We start from the raw sequence: 21,674 nt of genomic DNA on the forward strand, positions 1-21,674 counted from the left end.
ATTTCTGCAATAAAAATAATAACAAATAAATAAGTAAGCCAAGTAGACTCAAATTAATGGAAACCAGTCACCTAGCAGCAATGTTGTTGATCAGTACTATTTTATTCTGTAGCGAATGTTCCAAATCATGAATTTCACATAAGTCATGGCAATGATGATTTTATTTGTATGTGCTTTATGTAGGCTACTTCATTATGCCTTATAAAAATGTTTGATTAAGTTCAATCAAATTCAGAATTTGCAGGAAACTGCTAATTACAAGTTATACTACTAAAATCATTGTAATTGACATGCTCACAATAACAAATCCAAACACAGATAGTATTGCAAAAAGGGAATAGCATTATCTCTATAAAGAAGAAGAGCATTATCTCTATAAAGAAGTCCCGTGAAAGCTGCATGCAATGTTCAACAGCTGAGCCCCTAATTCTTCTTGCTCCCCACCAGGCAGGAACTCTGCAGACAGTTCTCTGTACGTGCTGCACACCCTGCGGGCATGAATGTCTTGTCTATAGATGGCATGTTTCCATCTGTGTCGTGCTTCACCTTGCAGCACCACTAGCGACCTGCGAGGAAGGTGTACTGTAACCCTGACTTCCCCCTCTTCCCCAATTTCGGACAGTCCCTCCTCCATGGACATAGTGAGAATGGTGTCTGAGAGCAGGTTGATGGTAACCAGACGTTCTCCCCACAGCCAACTGTCATCCAGGTGGGGGTCAATTGCAGACCCACGCTGGGGGCTGTAGTCCAAGTTGCACTGCTCAACTGGTTGAAAACCCGCTAGAACTGGCTCCTGGGACATCCGTTGCACTAATTTTTGGCTGATATCTGGTAAGCCACAGAAGCCACCTACACGTACTTTGTGTTTTTTGAAGTTGACCTTTGGTCCAAAATCCTGAAAAGAAAAAGTGAATAGGTATGTTGATTGCGTGTACTTTAAGCATACTATCGAGCAACTACCATTGTATGCATTTCATAGTATCGACCAAATTACATGACCTATGGGTGAAAACATTTACCTGTTTCTTTCGACCAGACTGTGACTCTCTCCAGACATTCTTGTCAATTTTGTCAACCAACTGTATTTCATCCTCTTCTGATATGAAGTTTTCCCACAGAAAGACTCCAGGGAATGGGAAAGACACCTGCTCGCAATCCTTCCGCAGTGCCAACCGCAGTATTGGGTCGTATATGAAATCATGGTACATCTAAAAACGACAGCAATTTTTATCAACATCTATTTTTGCCACTTAAAAATAAGTAGGAAACATCTTCCAAACGTAGCTTATTGTCTTACTACAAACAGGCAACATATTCATATTTATTCAAAGCTAGCTCTTACCGTTTGTCCATTCTCATTCAGTTCGGCTTTTCCTTTTACATTTTCACATTTTAGGCAACTTCTAATTCCTTTACAACCACAGTCAGGAGTTGCCTGTTCTTCGTCCATGGACATTATGTGCATCACTAAAAGAAGTACCCGTTGAAACAACACACAAGAACAGTTGTTCCGCATTCAGAAGGCAGGTCCGTGGTCCTACCAAAGCACTACTTCTTCGTCGGCCATCTGTTCGGAAGTGTGAGGCCGGTAACCTGCACAATTTCAAAATAAACATAAAATAAACACCTATATCCTTTTCCCACCCAGTTTCCCGGAGGAAGGCGAACCAAGCCCTTTATGGACAAGGTGTCAATAACGAAAATCATGCAATTTAGAAATATCACAAGCTTCATTTATTGAAACACAAGATGACAAACAAACACAAACGTTTCACAAAATATGAATAATGTTAAAAAAAGTTTGGGAAAGTGAATATGTTTAGAAGCTATCTTTTGTTACCATGATTTGAAAATACATGGGGACCGCTTAACATCACAAGAATATGTAATCAAAGTGAACAAAAACATTATGCATGGTGGTTATAGTTAGTCCCAAAGCTATATCCTTTTATCCAGAGCATTCAGGTTCAACAAAAAATGTAAACATTCATCATAAGGATTCTTCATGTAGTGATAGCAATAGTCTTCATTCAATCCCTTCCTGCTTGTCCTTGATAGCAACCTGAAACACAATAAGATAACAACATAAGAAAGCAAACTGGCTGATATCTATACGGTTTTTTCAAGTGAATAGTCTGCACAAAATTTGTGAGTAGTGAACATATAAATGGTGAGACTAATTTCCTCTCCAATCTACAACGACACTAATCAGGACTTGGTTCACTTGCTCTCCTGCACTCACCCTAAACCTCTCCTCCAGCAGAGACAGCTCACTGATCAGATCAGTGATGGCATTGGTGAAAGCCTCCTGAGGACTGTAGTCTGGAGTGGTCTGAACACGTATAACAATCTTGTGCTCCAGAGGATGAGGAACTTTATAGCCAGCAAAGAGCACCTGAGGGTCTTTTAGCAGTTGTCTGTTGGGGGAGTGACATATAGGTAGGACTTGGGTTAGAGAAGTGTAATGTTTCCTTAAACCCTAATGGGCAGAGTAGGTTATAGGCTTACTCACGATCTGATGATGTTCCCCAGTGTATGATCTTCTTTGTTCAAGGTGAAAAGGCAGGCATTGGGAACTTTTGTGTCCTTTGTAATAGTAATTCTGTTAAACAAAACACACACGGGGGTTATAGCAAGCAACACATAGTGTGACAGGTTGAGCCACAATAAATAAACACAACGAGGTACTTGGACTGGGGCAGCTAGCTGAGCCAGTGGTAGCTGGTCAGGTCCATGCTGGCATGCACGAAGCTAAAATGTTTTGGGGGGAAACACGAGCTTGCTTATGAAAAATAATGTCTGTAACTTACTTCTTTTCTCCTTCGAACAACAAAAATGACTCGAATGCCGGAGGTGCGTTCATGTTTAAGTAACTACACTGACAAGAGGTTAGCTTGCCAGCGGAAAGAAGAGAGGAGCGCACCTACACTACTACAGACAGGAAATATTGAAGTCCCAGCGAAGTACTGCTTTGTATGGATTTCAAAATAAAAGATTTACTACATGACAACGTGTGGGGCAAATGAGCGAAATAACCATAATAACCGGTTGTTATAGTGTAGTTTTGGACATTTGTTTTCATATAATTTAATAACACATAGAGTGATTTAAATAATATTCTTGTTTGTATATTGACGTAGGCCTACATATATGTTTAATAATACGTTCCATCTTTATGAAAAATACATCCGAATGCTCGACATAATGACGTACAAAAAAACGTAATAATGTGTTGTCTGCATACTTTATTGCAACATTACAGAGTTTGCTCATATTTCTTCTGAACAAGCAGGTGAACAGTACAGCTTTCTCAGGAGATTTTCTCAGTCAGGCTAATCAGCCAATTTCGTGTTTTTGGTGAGTAATTCTTATTTACTTATTAATTTTTACTTTGTATAATATTAGTCGTAACATTGTATTTTATTACTCCGTTTTATCCACATTGCCTGGTGAATGTTTGGAACGGTTGGAAAACGGTGGCTTTTGGGTTTTAACAACGTTTCTGTAATTAGTTATTGCTTATGGAATTGTTCAAATCTGTGAATATATTTCCAACTTTGTTTTGGCTATGTGCAACCAATTAATAATTTATCAGTAAGGCAGAGATAATAATATGTAGAGAACCAGCCTTTTAGTGACAAATGGAATTTTAGTGCTGCTATATTCACAATGGAAACAGTTTTCCATTCTGATTATTTAAAAACTGAAAAAAACTGAAAGTAGTACTGTCATTGTTCATGCAATTCACGTTTTACAGAAAACACAATCGGAATTACCAAATGAGGAATATTGACGTATATTTATTTAAAATGATAGGCATAGGCTGTATAAATATGTGTAGCTTATGTCCAAATGCTACACATTATGACGTAGGCTACAACAACGTAATAATGGTGTACATTCATACTTTAATCTAACATTACAGAAGTACATCACATTTCTTCTGAAAAAGTGAACGGTATTTGCTGTCTAGCTTTCTCTGAAGATTTTCTCAAGCTAATCATCCAATTTCGGTGAGTAATTCTTAACACATTAATACCTAGTGTAATCTTACATGTAACGGAATTTAATGCTCAAATAATTTAATCCACACTTATGTAATGCAGTTACCGTCAATAACATGGGTGAACAACTAAGGATACTGGTCAGAGAAATGGAGGAGGCCAAAATGGTAAGAGCCTTATATCAACTTATGTAAATGTTTAAACAGCAAACATGGTCAAATACCTCTCTGAGTGACTGTCTATAATGTAGGAAGTTGACCATGATGGGACCACAATCCAAGAAAAGGAACAGGATTGGATATGTGGGGATGATCTTTCTCTCTGTTCACTTGATGAGGCAGATTATCTGGTCAGTAGTGTATGCATAGCGATAGGTGAAAGGGATGACACCGACTTGGTAAGATCCTTATTTTACCTTAAACTTAAATGGTTAATCATCATACATGGTCAAATACCTCTGAGTGACTGTGTCTCTAATGTAGGGAGTTGAACATGATGGGACCACGATCCAGCCCAATGAAAAGGATTGGAAAAATGGGGACCATCTTTCTCTCCATTCATTTGACGAGGAAGATTTTCTGGTAAGTCTTTGCATAATGATAAGTGAAATGGATGAAACAGATGATAAGAGTTTGTATGAACTTAAACTTAAATGGTTATCAGCAAACATGGTCAAATACCTCTGAGTGACTGTGTCTCTAATATAGGGAGTTGAATGTGGTGGGAACACAATTTCACATTTTCCCCTCTGCCCTGTTCCTGCACATTTTCCTTTACTCTTGGTCTCCCTAGAATCCTGTTATGGATTGTGCAGTCCAGGTCATTCCCCCTGGCTCTGTGAGACCAGACCAGGAGACCAGACCCCTGTGGGAGAGCCCCAACAGGCAGGCCATCAAGGCATCCCTGGAACTTCTTCAACTTGACATTGAAGTCACCCAGGATGTCATGAACACCGACGCCTACCCGAAAGAGGTGCCTGTTGCAAAGAGCCAGAGGCAAGGCCAGGTGGGTGCAGCCCTGAGACGGTGTGCAAACGAGTTCAGGGGGAGAAGACTCCAAAAGATCCAGAAAGACATGTTGGAACGGATCTTGAGAGAGTTTGAAGGACTTTACGAAGTCATGGACTCGGACCACGCGGATCACAGTGATGTGGAGCTGCATGAGATATGGCAGAGAGAGATCCAGAAGCTGCACATGGCGTGCAGGGCGTGCAGGGCCCTCACTGAGAAGACCAAGTGTATAGTTCAACAACAAAGGTCAACCCCTCTCAGGAAGAGAAGTGCACCGTCCAACGCTTTGTAAGTAATCAATACAGAAACAGTACATATTCATTGATTCAGCTATTGTTTACTTCAGAATAAGGGACTTTATTCGCCATGAATGTTTGCACAAACAAGGAATTTACTTTGGCAGGGAGGTGCATACATTAAACATATAGGAATATTGAAACTTAAATATGTGGTCTAACTATACAAAAGGAGCAAAGTCTAGCTAATACTAAGTAGCCACTTGTAGGTATAGCAGGGGCGAATCTAGGTTCCCACTTTTGGGGGGGCTAAGCCCCTAGATAAAACCTATTATTTTTCCTGTGACCAAGCAAAACTAGGGGGGTCTAGGGGCATGTTCCCCCAGAAGACATTTTTGAAAATATCCTTTTAAATAGTGTCCTCTAGTGGGGTATTTTTTTGGGGGGGGGCTAAAGAAACTTTAAAATAGGGCTAGATTCGCCCATAAGGTATAGAATGACACTATACTGATTAAGTTTGTTGATCATCATCCTAAAGAGCCATGGAAAGATCCCAGGTCCCACATGCCAAAAGGTGATGTCTTCTCTTGTGACTGTGTCTCCCCAGGATCTACCCCAGATCACTCCTGTGGTCCCCTTCACCATTGAGGATGACTTGGAATCCCCCCCTCTGACTCCTCCTACTCCCGAGGCTCTCCTCTTCAACCAGCAGCTTTCCCGGGCTTTGTCTCCCCTAAACCGTTTCACCGTTGGAGTTGTGACTCCTAGCAGGCCTGAGGAGACTCTACCTGCTGTGGGGTGTTTGCCCCACTCGCATATGCCACCAATCACCCACTCGAGCGCTGATGCAAAGAAGCTGCTCCAAGGAGGATTGGAAGAGTACCAGCAGGTGGGTCATTATCATCACAGGCAAATATACAGTGCCCTCCAAAAGTATTGGAACAGTGAGGCGAATTCCTTTATTTTTGCTGTAGACTGAAAACATTTGGGCTTGACATCAAATAATGAACGTGAGACCAGAGATCAACGTTTCAGCTTTTATTTCCAGGTATTTACATCAGGATCTGATGCACAACTAAGAAAATATCACATTTTGTTTGAATCCACCCATTTGTCATGTGAGCAAAAGTATTGGAACAGATATACTTAAAACATATTTAAGTGAATAAGACTTAATATTTAGTTGCAAATCCTTTGCTTTCAATAACTGCAGCAAGTCTGTGACCCATTGACGTCACCAAACTTTTGCATTCTTCCTTTTTGATGCTTTCCCAGGCTTTCACTGCAGCCTCTTTCAGTTGTTGTTTGTTTTGTGGGGTTCCTCCCTTCAGTCTCCTCTTAAGCAGGTAAAATGCATGCTCTATAGGGTTTAAGTCTGGAGATTGACTTGGCCAGTCTAATACCTTCCATTTCTTGCCCCTGATGAACTCCTTTGTTGTTTTGGCAGTGTGTTTTGGGTCGTTATCTTGCTGCATGATGAAGGCTCTGCCAATCAGTTTGGTTGCATCTTTCCTTAAATTGGCAGACAAAATGTTTCTGTAGACTTCCGAGGTCATTTTGCTGCTGCCATCATGTGTTACATCCTCAATGAAGATTAATGAGCCCGTCCCAGAAGAAGCCATGCAAGCCCAAGCCATGACATTACCTCCACCGTGTTTCACCGATGAGCTTGTGTGTTTGGGATCATGAGCAGTTCCTTTCTTTCTCCAAACTTTAGCCTTTCCATCACTTTGGTAAAAGTTAATCTTTGTCTCATCAGTCCATAAAACTTTGTCCCAGAATTTTTGAGGTTCATCTCTGTACTTTTTGGCAATTTCCAGCCTGGCCTTCCTATTCTTCTTGCTAATGAGTGGTTTGCATCTTCTGGTGTAGCCCTTGTACTTTTGTTCATGAAGTCTTCTGCGAACAGTAGATAGTGATACCTTCACTCCTGCCATCTGGAGGTTGTTGCTGATCTCACTAACAGTTGTTTTAGGGTCTTTCTTTACAGCTCTCACAATGTTTCTGTCATCAACTGCTGATGTTTTCCTTGGTCTACCTGTTCGACGTCTGTTACTTAGTACACCAGTAGTTTTCTTCTTCTTCAGGACATTCCAAATGGTTGTACTGGCTATGGCCAATGTTTCTGCAATGGCTCTGATTGATTTTCCATCTTCTCTAAGACTCACAATTGCTTGTTTTTCACCCAAAGACAGCGCTCTGGTTTTCATGTTGTTTTCACCTCTGAATACAGTCTGCATAGACAAAACCTATCTTACCCAATCTGAACCTGAGTGTAGACATTCAGTGGTATTTATTGATTGAATAATGTATGTAATAGGACACACCTGGGCAACAAAACACACCTGTCAGTCACATGTTCCAATACTTTTGCTCACGTGACAAATGGGTGGGTTCGAACAAAAAGGTGATATTTTCTAATTTGTGCATCAGATCCTGATGTAAATACCTGGAAATAAAAGCTGAAACGTTGATCTCTGGTTTCACATTCATCGTTTGATGTCAAGCCCAAATGTTTTCAGTCTACAGCAAAAATAAAGGAATTGGCCTCACTGTTCCAATACTTTTGGAGGGCACTGTATGATGACACTGTTAAAGCACAATATGCACAATAATAACGAATGATGCTTGAAAAGAATCAGGATTTTCACTGGCAATTTTTTCTCAGCTCAGTGATTCGTCCACGTAAGCATGTGTTCTGCTTTCAGGATGTGACGGAAGACACGACCGGCATCGCCAAGGCGATGTCGTACGTCCAACCACTGACTGTGGAGGAAGTCAGTGAGGAAAAGCAAGAGCATGAGTCCAAAAACTACGTGAAGGAGAAGAAAAAGAAAAAGAAGAATGTGGGAAAGAGGTGAGGGCAGATAGCAGAAAGGCTAAATGGAGGGGGTAGTAGAATGTGGGTAAAGACAGCAGGACCCTCAGTGTAAGGATGAGAGAATGTGTACTGGTTTGGCTGATTACATTTTTTTTTTTTTTAATGATTGACAGGTGGCTGGTGCGCAAACTCACATGTGGCTGTTGTTCACATGTTTAACAAACATCATGCACGCACACTCATGCTCTCTCTCTCTCTCTCTCTCTCTCTCTCTCTCTCTCTCTCTCTCTCTCTCTCTCTCTCTCTCTCTCTCTCTGTCTCTATCTGTGTCTCTCACTACACAGAGATCATGTAGACATACACACTTATGAAGTCAGCAGTTACACACACACACATACACACACCTTCACTCTTTCTCTCTCTCTCTCTCTCTCTCTCTCTCTCTCTCTCTCTCTCTCTTTTCACATCACAGATGCTTGACTAAATGTTGTTCTCAATAAAGTTATCATTTTGTGTTTCATTTGGTATTGGTTTTTGAGGGTTACTACTTGATGGTTATTACTGCACTGCTTCATGTGGGATGTAGTGTTTTTTTCTAGGAGTCTGATAAAAGAATAAAAATGAATGGTCACGCACAAAATATACACAGAAAAACTCCTACAAATATTGTTACAATGTAAACTTGACAAAATGTGTGGTCTAAACTGATCTTTGGGCCGTAGTGGACTTGATGGACAATTTCATTTGGCCGCCACCTAGAAACTACAGAACCTCATCAGCGGAAGTTGGATCCCTCGGCATCAAAACACTTTCTGACGTCACAGTTTGGCTCTCACAACGTGTGCTGTATCTAGCCAACCAACGTGACCGTGACACATTTCTCCAATATTATTCAGAGGACTGTTTTTTGAGGTGTTATAAAGCTGTAAAACGATGACATTTCTTTACAAAGATGAGCACCCGTTTGAGAAAAAGAGGTCAGAGGGGGAGAAAATAAAGAAGTATCCGGATAGGGTCAGTTAGTTGTCAATGCGCAAATGGGCACTGGCAAATATTGCTACTAAGCTACAGTAATTCGTAGACGGGTTAACAGCATTTTGTCAAGCATCTGCATTCCATAACATTACAGACATAATTTTGTGTTTTCTTTGTTTTACTTGGTATTGCTTTTTGATAATTACTAATCAGGGTAAATCAACAAATAGAACTATAAATGAAGCATTTGTTCAGGGCTTTTAATTTGACAAATAAGGAAACCGGAAGTTACCTAATTTGCTGTACAGGCGGAACAGTAGTAGGAAAAAGCTCAAAATGGGAAGAAAACAGACAAATACATCGTTCATGTTCTAATGTTCGAAGAAAATTGACCGCGTTTTAGCTTTGAGAGATAAGGCGTGTTTCTTACGTATTCGTCCACGCATACTTGCGTGTGCCCTTGTATTCATCTTAGCTCGTCTCCAAAGATATCAGACGGGGACAGACACTGCCCAACCAAGAGGAGGTTGAGCTATGCAAACGCCTGTCTTTTCCAACGAAAGGAGAGGGCGGACAAGGGCTCTTTAAAAATTCTCTACAGCAGACCAATCTCCACTGCCTCTCTTTCTTCTAGCCTGCTCGTTTGCACGGTTTGTGTGGCAATTCGTCGCTGTATTTACAAACGGAAATTTGCAACGACGGCATTTGTCTGTAAATACGTGTCCAGAATTATCATTCATTGACGGCCTCCAAGCCCCGGGGCTCTCCCCCGGCCGGCGACAGAAGCATGGCAGGAAATCCGAGAAGGGGCGCCGGTCTCATCGGGTTGATGAAGGATGCCTTTCAGCCCCATCATCAACCCCTCCAGCCTCATCAGCCTGCGGTCGTAGACAAGAAAATGGTGGAAAAATGCTGGAAACTTATGGACAAGGTATTACTTTCCAATAATAAATGGTTGACATTGTCTGTGGTTCTAGCTGTGGAGTGGATATTGATCAGGAGAACTGAAAGCATTTTAGCATTTACCCCCCAATGTGAAGTCATTAAATATTACACAGCCGAAGACCATGTAGCCTACCTAATGAAGATGGGTTATTTGAGCCCTGCTTAGTCAACTGTGTTAACTGCTTATTTCTATACTGACAACAGTTTAATTTGACTTGCTATGGAAGTAGCCTAATAAGTATCAGATACGGGTTTTATTTCGTTTCCTGTATTTTGTAATGTGATTACTGTGCGTAGTTGTCAGTTTTTTTTAATAACCTCCACATTTTGGACTCCAAAGAGAAACCGACAGAGATCGGTCGTCTCTTTGAATCCCCCTAAAACGGTGGCTTATGTTAAAAAAAATTGTTTGTTGATATTCCACATTTCGGGTGTCTTATTCTTACTCTCTTAGAAAAGATGCCCTTTGGCTGAGCCTTTTTGAATGAGACATCTGAATTACAAACATCAACCAGACTGTAAATAATTGGCGTGGCCACAAGCAGTCAGGCACAATGTAAACTCTCAATGCTCCAGTGAGCTGTAGATGACCAGCTCACTCATAGGCATATTGACTCACAGACCAGTAATGTTGGCTAGTATCTGTCCTGACTGATTTTTCACTGTTTATTCTGTCATATGTAGACCTATGATTAGACCTATGTTATAGTCACTAATTTTGTAGATGAGTTCCCTTGAGACCTACAATAGTTTTTTTGGCACAGTTTGTTTAATTGTAGACTTTATTGCGTGTCTCATTGTTCATTTGACAGTTGAACAAGGTGTTCTTTTGCTTTAATGGAACACCAGGAAATGACTGAGGGATGTTGACCAAGGTGCTAGATATCAAAATGTTCTTCTATGGTAGTACATGAACATAAGATTTTCTCACCCTCAGATTGCACACCCATTGTGCAATCCCTTAGGAGCCAACAAGATATAAACAACAGAGTCTCCCCAATGTTGTAGCCTGTTCCAGGTTGTTCTGACCTCATTTCAACCTTGCTTCTCCACACAGGTGGTGCGTCTGTGCCAGAACCCAAAAGTGGCTCTGAAGAACAGCCCTCCTTACATCCTGGACCTGCTGCCAGACACCTACCAGCACCTGCGCACCATCCTCTCCCGCTACGAGGGCAAGATGGAGACCCTGGGGGAGAATGAGTACTTCCGGGTAGTGATGGAGAACCTGACCAATAAGATCAAGCAGACTATGAGCCTGTTCAAGGAGGCCAAGGAACGCATGTATGAGGAGAACTCCCAGCCCAGGTAAATATTGAGAGTGGAATGCTGCAAGTGTGCAAGAATGGGCACCAAGAACAACAAACGTGTACGTGACCACGTGTGTGTATGTTGAAGAGGCTCTGATAAGATTCTGTGTATCTTGGCAGTTCTTAACTTCTCTGTAGGGCTTCCGAACAGGAAGACACCCCCCGAGACTGTAGTTGAAGATGCGATCTTATCAGGTTCTGCAATCATTTTTTGTGGCTACAAATTTGCATAGATAAGACTTCTAAGAACTCCACTTTACACCTCACAGATATCTTCCCATGCAACACCCTAATATCATAATATTCCTAGAACAGCCTTATACCTATGTTCTCAAAAGCACGAGAAAATAAGAAACAATCTCTTTTGTCTAAGTTCGGTGGCTCATGTGATACAAAGGAAAGTTTGATGAGGAGGAAAGAGTGAGTAAGTGAGGCTCTGATGTGTAGAAGAAGGTTCTGCTTCCTCATTCTCTCGCAAACCCTCTTAAGTAAGCTAAAAACCCATCCTGTTTTTCTTTAGTGAAGCAATGATTTTAATCTCTGTTCCTCCGCACTCGCATACAGATTGTCTAGCCTACGTCAATATTTGTATCGACCTAATTAAATGGCTTGCGTTCCATGTCATCTTCAAAAAAGGTTCCTTAATTGTTCTTGAGGACAAGGAGAATTCTATTGACATTTCAGGGGATTTTTCTAGAGTTGAAGCACCTTGTATCAATTATTTTGGAGTTGGGGAAACTCCAACTCCATGGCATAAGCATTAGACATAGACCCACTTGTGTTACACGTAGGTAACATCACTACACACTCACTTATTTGTTGTCTGCCTGTCTGTTCGTTGGTGAGGTTAGTTCAGAGGATGGAATCTCCTTAATCTGTGTATGTAATTCATCTCTGAATGAAAAGCAAATGTGGTTGATGGATTGTAGTGAAATTTAGACATGCCGCTCCAACCGTCAGCACACTCTGACACGCAGTGTTCATTTACTTTTAGATGCACGCTATAATTATGTCATAACTTTGTGACCCTTTGTGGCACAGCAGATGGCCCTAAGCTGTCCTTTCTATGCAAGACTGCCGACTAAGGGAAAATAATTCAAGACTTAACAGGACCCACAGATCTCTGGGAGAAGTGGTGGTTGATGACGATGATGATTATCTGAGTCACTGACACAATGTTCATCTTCTCTGCTTTCCAGGCGAAACCTGACCAAGCTGTCTCTGATCTTCAGCCACATGCTGGCTGAACTGAAAGCCATCTTTCCAAACGGTCTGTTCCAGGGGGACAATTTCAGAATCACCAAAGCCGATGCTGCAGAGTTCTGGAGGAGGTCTTTTGCTGACAAGTGAGTTTCCTATTGCCCATGAAACAACAGCTGGAGCAGAATAACCCTGCCTTATAAGTTGATCCAGTTGTTAGAGTTGGATCGTTTGCATGTAGATGCAATGACACCTCAATCAAAGACAAGAAAATATAAACGCTAGAAAACATAAACATCTGTCTCAGTGAAAAGAGTTTCAACCAACCCTCCCGTTCCCTGTAGAACCATAGTCCCGTGGAGAACATTCCGCCAGGCACTCCATGAGTTCCACCCCATCAGCTCGGGTCTGGAGGCCATGGCCCTGAAGTCCACCATCGACCTCACCTGCAACGACTACATCTCCGTCTTTGAGTTTGACATCTTCACCAGGCTCTTCCAGGTACTGGCTCCAAACCTAAACAGGGTTCAATGTGCTGCTCACTACAGTGTACAGAGTAGACAACACGATGTTCTGAGAAGTCTGTCAGACTTCATCTCCATATGGCTCCTGAAGAGGAACTCCTGTGAGTGAAACTCAAGGAACATTATACCCTGCTCATGGTGACAACAAATACCTACATATACAAACCATAAAATCTGTGGCAGTTTATTTCTTTTTTTGCTAGTGTTCATCTGTATGGCTTATTTGTTTATCTGATAACAGTTGCCAGTATGCTTTCTGTGAAGCAGTTTAGGGCTGTAACTTGAAATGTCCTATTTCCCTGGAAGTCTTAATGTACACAACCCTCAAATTGCCATGCTAAAGTTCACTTTGGGTCGAACTTTTACAAAATGGTGCGTCGGTGAAGGAAAGAATAAAGGAAGGAGTCTGTTCGTATGCACCACTGTGTGGGCGGTTAATTTGAATGTGGGAACTTTTTGATTCCATTTGAGCCTGTAAGAGTATGTTATGAGTACGAAGGTAGAGATATCTCTCTGTTATTAGGTAGTGTGTGGCAGGCAGTGTAGGGCCTCTGTTGGGACAATGCCAAATGTTTGAGCCTTTGACAAGATGTCTCTAAAGAGTCCACACTAGCCACAAACCTTGGCCTGACCTGACCTCCTGCAAGAAGGAAACCCAAATTACCTTCCTCAAATTAGCCCTGTGAATTGAAGTGGGACCCATTTGCCTGCGGATGTTTTAACCACATAGCTTGTCGTAGTGCTCAGCTTTCTGTGAGTAACGCACTGTTCCATCCTAGCTCTAGCACCCCACTGGGAACCCGGCCAACAATCAAGGCCTTTGGGTATTTCATTACTTGCATAAGCCTTAGATTGATCTCAGTCGTAATATGACTAATTGGCCTGGTTGTGGGTGATTCTTAGAATGACAGAGGATGAGAACAGACTGCTTTGTGAGTTCCGGCAACCAAGAAAGACAATTGTCGTTGATAACAAGATTGTTACATGTCAGCTGTGGAACAGGCCACGTAAAGAGTAGTAAAAATGTGTGTGTGTGTGTGTCACAGCCGTGGTCGTCTCTCTTGCGGAACTGGAACAGTCTAGCAGTCACCCACCCAGGATACATGGCCTTCCTCACCTACGACGAGGTCAAGGCCAGGTTACAGAGGTTTATCCACAAGCCTGGCAGGTGAGACACACACACACACACACAGACAGACACACAAACGCACGCACACAATGAAAACGCAAACGTGCACACACAAAAGCCAATGCGCCAGTACATTCCACGGGAGATTTCATTCCGATGACTTTGCGTCGACCTTGTCTCCAGCTACATCTTCAGACTGAGCTGCACCAGGCTGGGCCAGTGGGCCATCGGCTACGTCACAGCGGACGGCAACATCCTGCAGACCATCCCCCACAACAAGCCTCTGTTCCAGGCTCTCATCGACGGCTACAGGGAGGGATTGTGAGTACACGTACGCACGCACAGAGACGAGATCCGGCGTAAGACCGGGGCCTGCGTCTGAAAGCTTCACCTGCACTCAAGGCTATCTCACAGTCCTTTGGTAGACTACAGACCAGTGTTGCAAAAACTGACATGTTTCGAGTCTAGGGGATTTTTTAGTTTTTTTCTGAGGTTATTGTTTTCGACAAGGCGTTGCACATGTCATGCCTTTTGCAGTGGATTCCGGAGTGCAATCCTTTCAGCTGTGGTGAGATGTGGAGCCTGTCATGTTGAGTGTGTTGGCTGTGCTGCTTCCCCTCCAGCTACCTGTTCCCAGACGGGAGAGCACAGAGCCCGGACCTGACAGGACTGTGTGAGCCCTCACCACAGGACCACATCAAAGTCACCCAGGTCAGACAGGCAGACCCCACACACACACACACACACACATACCTACACGTACAGGCCATGTTGAGACCTAAGTAACTCTTTTGAATGACATACTAGTCTGTTTTTAGCCGTAGCCACAACCTGTAAATCCGAGCCTGAAAGAAGAAAATATACAAACGGCAGAATCTGGCCTGACTACATTCTGATGTGGTATCTTGCACATGTGGCATGTAAACACCTCCTCCGTTACCCTCCTCAAGCGCTCCTCTCAGACCTGTTTCCCCCCCCCCCCCTCTACAGGAGCAGTACGAGCTCTACTGCGAGATGGGCTCCACCTTCCAGCTGTGTAAGATCTGCGCCGAGAACGACAAGGACGTGAAGATCGAGCCGTGCAGCCACCTCATGTGCACCTCCTGCCTCACCGCCTGGCAGGTAAGACGAGCCCAGGGCCCACTTCTGCATCTTTGCTCTGCTTCTTCCACGTGTAGGCCCACCTCTCTCTGAGGTCCCCTTGGTCTGTGGCTCTTGTTCTCTTGAAGAGGCCCAGATGTTCTCTCTCTGACCTTTTCTCTTCCCCCTCACCCTCCCCCCCCCTGCCCCCACCGTCTCTTTCAATTCGTGTTTTTGTGTCTTTCTTCTTTATCTACCCTCCTGTTATTCGTTTGTCTTATCTGTTCCTCTTCATCTCTCTCCGTCCCTGTGTCCCTCCTCCCTCTCTCTCTCTCCCCCTCTCGCTCCCACTTTCTCTTCCCCTCCCTCTCTCTTCCCCTCCCCCTCTCTCCCTCTCTCTTCCCCTCCCCCTCTTCCCCCCCCCCCCCCTGTCTCCCAGGAGTCGGAGGGCCAGGGCTGCCCGTTCTGTCGCTGCGAGATCAAAGGGACCGAGCCCATCGTGGTGGACCCCTTCCACCCCAAAGCCGGCGCCAGCAGCGGGGCCTCCTTCGCAGGCTTCCAGCTGCAGTACGGGGCGGAGTGCGCCGGAGCCGTCTCCCCCAGCAACGACGAGGAGGACGATGAGCGTCTAGAGGACCCCCACCTCATCATGAGCAGGCTGGCCTGCGCCAAGGTACGGGACCCAGGCCGGCTGTGTGCCTTTTACATCAGGAGTACGACCAGATGATTAGAGAGACTATGCTACTAAACAGTCTGCTGCGTGGCTCATGTTTGATTGGAGTGTGGTGTGTTGCACTTGGTCTGTTCAGGTGGAGAGGCCCCCCTCCCCAGTCACTCCCCTGCCCCCGGTGCCCCCCCGCATGGACCTGGTACAACCGAGACCCCCAAGCTCTCCTGGAGCCCTGGGCCAGGGGGCCACGCCCAAGGTAAGCTGAAGAGATGCTTGGGGAAGATAAGTGTGTATTTCTCTTGGCGTGCTTTCATTGTCATTATACTGCTCGCCTCGCGAGTGTGTTTACTGCCACGACGACGACAACTAACAATTAACCCGCGCTCCACCCCAGAATTCGGCGCCCCACAGAGACAAGCCCCTCCCTCTGCCCCCCGCACAGAGAGAACTCCCCCCTCCCCCGCCCCCCGAACGCCCCTCCCCTCTGCCCCCCCCTGAGACTCGGCTCCAGAGGAGGCCCCTCCCCTCCACCCCTGCCGAGCCCAGCTGGGCCTCCAACTACATGATCCCCCGGCCGGCAACCAAGGTGCTCCCGCTGCAGAGCAACGGCGACGTGGAGGCCGCCCGAGGGAAGCTGCCGGCCCAGAACGCCGCCAACGCCGTCTACTCCATCGCTATCAGGTGGGTTATTCAGTTCGAAACCTGGCAACCCTATTCCAAAACTAGCATATTATGTGGCTGCAAAGGATGCCTTTTTCCATGGTTTGATTCTAGAGTTTTTGAGGCGCCCGTGATGTATTTTGCGTGGTACATTTAATCCATTGATGAATTAGTATTCAGTTCATACTAAGGTGCTCTTAATCCCCTTCCTGTCTGTGTGGCCAGGCCTCACCCAGCCCCTGTGGTGTCGAGCGGTGACAGGCCCGGGCCGAGTGAGGAGAACGAGTACATGAGCCCCACCTCTCTCCCTGCTGGAGCCCCCTGGGTACTGGCTGGTGCTGTCATACCCCCACCACCTCCTCCCCAGACCACCAACAACCACCATGACTCACGGTGAGGACCCTGCCTGTCTCTGCAGGAAGCCCAGACCTTCTGCTTTTGGAACATTTACCCGCTAACACCACTAGAGGGCGATTCACAGCCACATTTGGCCGTTTGTTGCTGTCTCTCTCTCTCTCTTCCCGTTTTTGGGCTCGATTCCTCTTTTCGACTGATCTGTTTGTCTTGTTCTTTGGTTTGTTGTCCCTCCCTGCAGTTCTGTGGTGTGTGATGGAGACTGGGAGGACCCCCAGGTGTACGAGTCCATGTGCAACATCCAGGCACAGGCTGGCGCAGCAGACGCCCTGCCACCACAGGCAGCAGACTCAGGTACACACACACACACACACAGATAGATATAAATATAGATCTATATAGATATCTATATAGATGAGGCAAACATCTTTTGTGTTTGTCAGGTATTACATTTTCAAAGGTATCTTTGGCCCTTTTTTGCATTTGATTTGGTTAAGAGCTTATTGGATAGTATCTTAAGATTATAGCTTATTTGATAGCATCTCCAGCCTGTATTATATAACAGCATAGCCTTTGGTGTCGTATCATGATGGTATCAGTTGTTATTGTCTAAGCACCTCATTACCTTAGAGAAGGCCAGACTAGAAGTGATCCAGTCTTAAAACTGATAAAAGAGGAATTTGAGACGTCTACAGGTAAAATGTCTCTGAATATGGTTCTGAAGTTCCTTATAAGGTCGCGGGGATGTTTTCATGAAGCAAGTCAGCATGTTCCTGAGGGAAGTGTTGGTAAATAATTTAAACTGACGAACAGTAATTGACATCCTCATCAGAATATCCTTCATAAGTACCGTTTTCAGTTTTGGTTTGAAATATCTGGTCATTCCTCAAAAACACTGAACAGATTTCGGAAATGCAAAAAGCTGGGGAGTCCATGCTGTTCTTTGTAACCTTGTCCCCAGACCACCTGTACCTGCCCCCCGCAGTCCCCCCGCATTCCATGGAGGAAGCCCAGTCTGAAGACGTGTACGAGTACGACTACCCCCGCCCCGTGGTCCCCCCGGCCCCCGCCAGACGTGCGCTGTCTGACGTCTCTGGCTCCTCCTCCTCCTTCAGCTGCCTGTCCCTGGACGGAGCCCCCCCCATGGAGCCCAGTATGTACACCACCTACACACTGTACACGCTCTGCTACAAATGATGTCAACACAGCCCCGTTCCCTAATGCGCTCTCTCTCTCTCCCTGTGTCTCTCCCTGTGTCTCTCTCTCTCCCTGTGTCTCTCCCTGTCTCTCTCTCTCCCCGTCTCTTTCTTGACCTCTCTCTCTCCCTGTGTCTTTCCCTGTCTCTCTCTCTTCCCGTCTCTTTCTTGACCTCTCTCTCTCCCTGTGTCTCTCCCTGTCTCTCTCTCTCTCTTCCTGTCTCTTTCTTGACCTCTCTCTCTCCCTGTGTCTCTCCCTGTGTCTCCCTCTCTTCCCGTCTCTTTCTTGACCTCTCTCTCTCCCGCCCTCCCCCTTTTCTTAGCTATGTTCGTAGCAGGCCCGGAACCCGAGCGACCCCCCAAGCCTCTCCCTCGACGAGTCAACTCTGACCGACGGCCCCACCCCCTCACCCCAGAAGCCCTCCGCGGGCCATCCCCAGGACGCTCCTCTGCCCCCTCCCCGTGCCCCTCTGCCTCGTCCTCCTCCTCGTCCCCGGGCCCCGCCCCAGGCCTGCCCATCAACGGGGAGATTGAGCGTCTGATGAGCCAGGGCTACTCCTTCCAGGACATCCAGAAGGCCCTGATGATCGCCCAGAACAACCTGGAGACGGCCAAGAACATCCTCCGGGAGTTTGTGTCCATCCCTTCCACGGCCCACATCCTGACGTAGCGGCCTCCCTCGCTGTCTGTTTCCTGTTCTCTACCCACTGTGCCATAATGGATAGCATTTACCTTGTGCTTTTGTAAAAGAGGTTGCCAAGCGCTTTATGTTGGGAAAGGCTGGGAGGGGAACCCACCTCCAGAGACGGCACAGCTATACTGAAACCTAGAGGGAGAGAGGAGAGTGCTTTTGTGTGGCTTCTGTACGGTTAAGCCTGCTGACCTCTTTGCTAACTTGCCTCTGGTCTTCTTGTGGGGTGGATAGTGCATTTTTCACTGTTTCTGAATGCAGTGTTTTCAAAGCTTACTGTATCTCTAAGCCGCAAAAGGCTTAAAAGAAAGAGGTTGGGACTCGCAATTATTTTGCAGCAAACGTCATTGTCAAATGGGCATACTTGAGTCTTTAACACTCCCTGTAAAGGCGGCCATCTTAGTTTTGTGCATATGCAAGTTGTTCATACGGTATGTAGCTAACTAGACAAGTCAGGTGGGAGACTAGCATTTGACTCTGTGGTTTTGTGCAAACGCTAAATGAATGTGAATCTCAAAGTTGCATTGCAGTATTACAGGGCTTCATGTCATACATTTCACATTAGAAGTCATAAGTTAGATTAAAAAGTAAAACAGACTCCATCGGTTTCTTCAGTTGCTGGTTTAGTGATGGTGATATTGTATATGTATGATAATAATATAAATGTCTAAATGATGTATAAGTAATTTCTGGAATGTACTGTAAGTGTATATTCAATGTAGTAGCCTAACAGTGATGGATGAACTAACATGCAACATTTCTCATATTTGTTATTTTTTTATACTTTCATTTTCCACCACCGTTCTTAGTGGTATCACGATTAAGCCTTACTTGTTTATTCTGTGAATAGCGTTTATTAAGTTCTAAAGTGAGTTTCCTTCTTATTTCGTAACAAGGAAGAGAGGCAGTTTAACATGCCCTTTCTGAATTTTCCTATGTGCTAATTCTTGTGCAATTGGACTGCTGCTTGTACGTTTTGTATTATTATTTTTTTCTTTAGTCAGGCTATCAATTTTCCAACATATTCATTGGGCAGTTTCAAGGACAGGCGTTCTATTTTAAGTCATACAGTCATACTATTTTTGTGAAATTAAGTACATAATTGGCACTACCTCATAGTAGACTTGCTTTGCTGCCTATTCTCTGGGAAAAAAAATACTCGTACAATGTTTTTTTATTCTTGTTCTCTAAAACCTGACCTTGGTCCACTCTCTGTAAGTGAATCTATATTTGAACTCTGTGTCTTTTCTTTGCTGTTGATCCTTATTCCCTAGAATGTGGCTTATCACTGTTGAGCATTTGTTGATGTAAGGTCTACTACCTGCTCACCAAGGGTTAAGATACTGTCTTATGTACTCAGGTACTCATTAGTCTGAAACGTGCAGTGATATGCCAAGGTTGTATGAGGACACAAACTTGACAAATTGTTGATTCCAAAGCCAAAAGCATTTAAACACAGTTGTCATTCATATGTATTGATGGATGCTTCTTTGATCTCTGTACAGAATATCCCTTAGATCTAAGTATAGTTTTTATTTCATGTAAACTCAATGATACTGTTCCTTTGAAAGTTTTAATGTAAATTGACTGCAATTTCTTGATCTTAAGTGCCACACCATGTGAAAGAAATGTTTGAGAATAACTTGAAACTTGGTAGGAATGACTTACTAACAAAGGTTAAAAGTACTTTAAAGGTGATCTGATGTCCACTGTTCTGGTCAGAATATGGATTCAACAGTAGAAGGCGCTGTTTCACTATACATTACTGCGGTAGACTCATTGAGGGATTTTCTGGATACTGTAGCACAGTTGGTACTTTCTGATAAGAGCCAATTTTAAGATCGATGTGGTATAATTCAATGTTTGCCTAACCTTTACATAAGGAGGATGACTAACTTGCTAACTAAAAAATGTTTATTTCCCCCATTGCCTTGTTATTGCATGTGTAGATAAATATTTTATTTATTGATTTTTAATATACTCAGCGTTCATTATGTTGCAATGTGTTCATGCCTAAGCCATTAAAGATTTTCAAATAAACAATATTTTCTTTAACATTTTATCACGAGTTTTCTTTATTGAAACAATACCTTACCGTATAGGAGTTCATACACTGCTGGTTTATGTATAACTTGCATTGATGCTGGAAAAGAACTGACTGCAGTCCTGTAACAGTAAATGCATTCAAATGTAGCAAATCTGCTGTATCAACATGTCTAGACTATTGTGCTGGACCCCTCCTCCCACAGTGAGCTTCTGGGGAAATCTGGAGCTTCTGTGTGCTTCTCACTTCCCCAAGACTGCAGAACCGTGGTTACAAAAGACTTCTCTCCTTTCTTCCCTAGAGATTACATTCTAGGCCTGTAATAAGGACCATACTGAACCACAGAATCAGCAATAATAAATAACGTTTTGCTCTGGTTTGAATTAACAATATAACCTCATGCTGATACAATGATCTTCCTCTATATTTTATAAAACAGTTGACATCAAAGACGCTTAATTTCCAAAGGAACATTTTTTATTTGGCATAATTTTCTTGCAAAAAAAAAAAGACTTATAAAAAATGCAAGCATCAAATCACAAGAAACATTTAATTTACACACATTTGCAAAAAAAACAAAACAAAACATTGCTCAACTGTGCAGGTCCAAACATTTCTATCTACCGGTAAATAAACCAATAAACCATGAACAAAAATAATAGTGTATCAATCAATCAAAGAGATTGCTGCAGAGGGAGGAGGCAGGTTCCAATCCTGGGTTTTCTGAACCTACTGAGCAGTTGGTGGCATTTGACCCTTGGTGACGAAACACCGTTGACACAAAAACAAATGAGTTCCACTAAATTCAACGAGGGTCCAAACATTATC

General features: G+C 44.0%; 4 protein-coding genes and 1 long non-coding RNA gene across 6 annotated transcripts in view; 2 read left to right on the top strand and 3 right to left on the bottom strand.

The window, feature by feature from the left end:
* Nucleotides 1–89: 89 nt before the first annotated feature.
* On the bottom strand, nucleotides 90–1,467 carry alkbh4 (alkB homolog 4, lysine demthylase). Its single transcript, XM_047020511.1, has 3 exons — nucleotides 1,343–1,467; nucleotides 1,020–1,208; nucleotides 90–895 (listed from the first exon to the last, which is right to left on the bottom strand). Exons 1-3 carry the CDS (start codon nucleotides 1,463–1,465, stop codon nucleotides 374–376), a joined length of 834 nt encoding a protein of 277 aa, XP_046876467.1. The 5' UTR covers nucleotides 1,466–1,467; the 3' UTR covers nucleotides 90–373.
* Nucleotides 1,468–1,716: 249 nt separating this feature from the next.
* On the bottom strand, nucleotides 1,717–2,952 carry polr2j (RNA polymerase II subunit J). Its single transcript, XM_047020542.1, has 4 exons — nucleotides 2,811–2,952; nucleotides 2,513–2,602; nucleotides 2,243–2,417; nucleotides 1,717–2,062 (listed from the first exon to the last, which is right to left on the bottom strand). The coding sequence occupies exons 1-4, from the start codon at nucleotides 2,861–2,863 to the stop codon at nucleotides 2,027–2,029; spliced, it is 354 nt and encodes a 117-aa protein (XP_046876498.1). The 5' UTR covers nucleotides 2,864–2,952; the 3' UTR covers nucleotides 1,717–2,026.
* Nucleotides 2,953–3,273: 321 nt separating this feature from the next.
* Nucleotides 3,274–8,095, top strand: LOC124468105. The gene is made up of 7 exons (XR_006956139.1): nucleotides 3,274–3,357; nucleotides 3,926–4,013; nucleotides 4,107–4,171; nucleotides 4,255–4,585; nucleotides 4,797–5,302; nucleotides 5,858–6,139; nucleotides 7,959–8,095. It is a non-coding gene; the product is annotated as an uncharacterized LOC124468105 (long non-coding RNA).
* Nucleotides 8,096–9,318: 1,223 nt separating this feature from the next.
* On the top strand, nucleotides 9,319–20,864 carry cbl (Cbl proto-oncogene, E3 ubiquitin protein ligase). Its single transcript, XM_047020494.1, has 15 exons — nucleotides 9,319–9,977; nucleotides 11,049–11,296; nucleotides 12,498–12,644; nucleotides 12,843–12,999; nucleotides 14,069–14,190; nucleotides 14,335–14,472; nucleotides 14,775–14,862; nucleotides 15,142–15,273; nucleotides 15,671–15,904; nucleotides 16,041–16,157; nucleotides 16,296–16,582; nucleotides 16,787–16,954; nucleotides 17,157–17,269; nucleotides 17,877–18,068; nucleotides 18,435–20,864. Exons 1-15 carry the CDS (start codon nucleotides 9,834–9,836, stop codon nucleotides 18,779–18,781), a joined length of 2,634 nt encoding a protein of 877 aa, XP_046876450.1. The 5' UTR covers nucleotides 9,319–9,833; the 3' UTR covers nucleotides 18,782–20,864.
* A 417-nt stretch (nucleotides 20,865–21,281) lies between these two features.
* The window catches only part of LOC124468102 (cell surface glycoprotein MUC18-like), a 30,784-nt gene continuing 30,391 nt past the window's right edge, over nucleotides 21,282–21,674 (bottom strand). Inside the window, exon 16 of one of the 2 annotated variants that reach the window (XM_047020681.1) lies at nucleotides 21,282–21,674. This exon is cut by the window's right edge and continues 2,094 nt beyond it. The gene's annotated coding sequence lies outside the window, so the exon portion shown is untranslated. The other variant, XM_047020680.1, reaches the window with a different exon arrangement.

This window comes from Hypomesus transpacificus, chromosome 5, assembly GCF_021917145.1.
Source record: "Hypomesus transpacificus isolate Combined female chromosome 5, fHypTra1, whole genome shotgun sequence".
Classification (NCBI taxonomy): Eukaryota; Metazoa; Chordata; class Actinopteri; order Osmeriformes; family Osmeridae; genus Hypomesus; species Hypomesus transpacificus.

Excerpts from the sequence above, each read along its gene's own strand:
- alkbh4 (XM_047020511.1), bottom strand. The coding sequence starts at position 1,465 with ATGCACATAATGTCCATGGACGAAGAACAGGCAACTCCTGACTGTGGT. Across the intron at positions 1,209-1,342 it reads TGAATGAGAATGGACAAACG|ATGTACCATGATTTCATATA; the intron begins GTAAGAGCTAGC and ends TGTCGTTTTTAG. Across the intron at positions 896-1,019 it reads AGTCTGGTCGAAAGAAACAG|GATTTTGGACCAAAGGTCAA; the intron begins GTAAATGTTTTC and ends TTTTCTTTTCAG.
- polr2j (XM_047020542.1), bottom strand. The coding sequence starts at position 2,863 with ATGAACGCACCTCCGGCATTCGAGTCATTTTTGTTGTTCGAAGGAGAA. Across the intron at positions 2,603-2,810 it reads TTGTTCGAAGGAGAAAAGAA|AATTACTATTACAAAGGACA; the intron begins GTAAGTTACAGA and ends TTTGTTTAACAG. Across the intron at positions 2,063-2,242 it reads TGCTGGAGGAGAGGTTTAGG|GTTGCTATCAAGGACAAGCA; the intron begins GTGAGTGCAGGA and ends ATTGTGTTTCAG.
- cbl (XM_047020494.1), top strand. The coding sequence starts at position 9,834 with ATGGCAGGAAATCCGAGAAGGGGCGCCGGTCTCATCGGGTTGATGAAG. Across the intron at positions 17,270-17,876 it reads ACCACAGGCAGCAGACTCAG|ACCACCTGTACCTGCCCCCC; the intron begins GTACACACACAC and ends CCTTGTCCCCAG. Across the intron at positions 18,069-18,434 it reads AGCCCCCCCCATGGAGCCCA|CTATGTTCGTAGCAGGCCCG; the intron begins GTATGTACACCA and ends CCCTTTTCTTAG.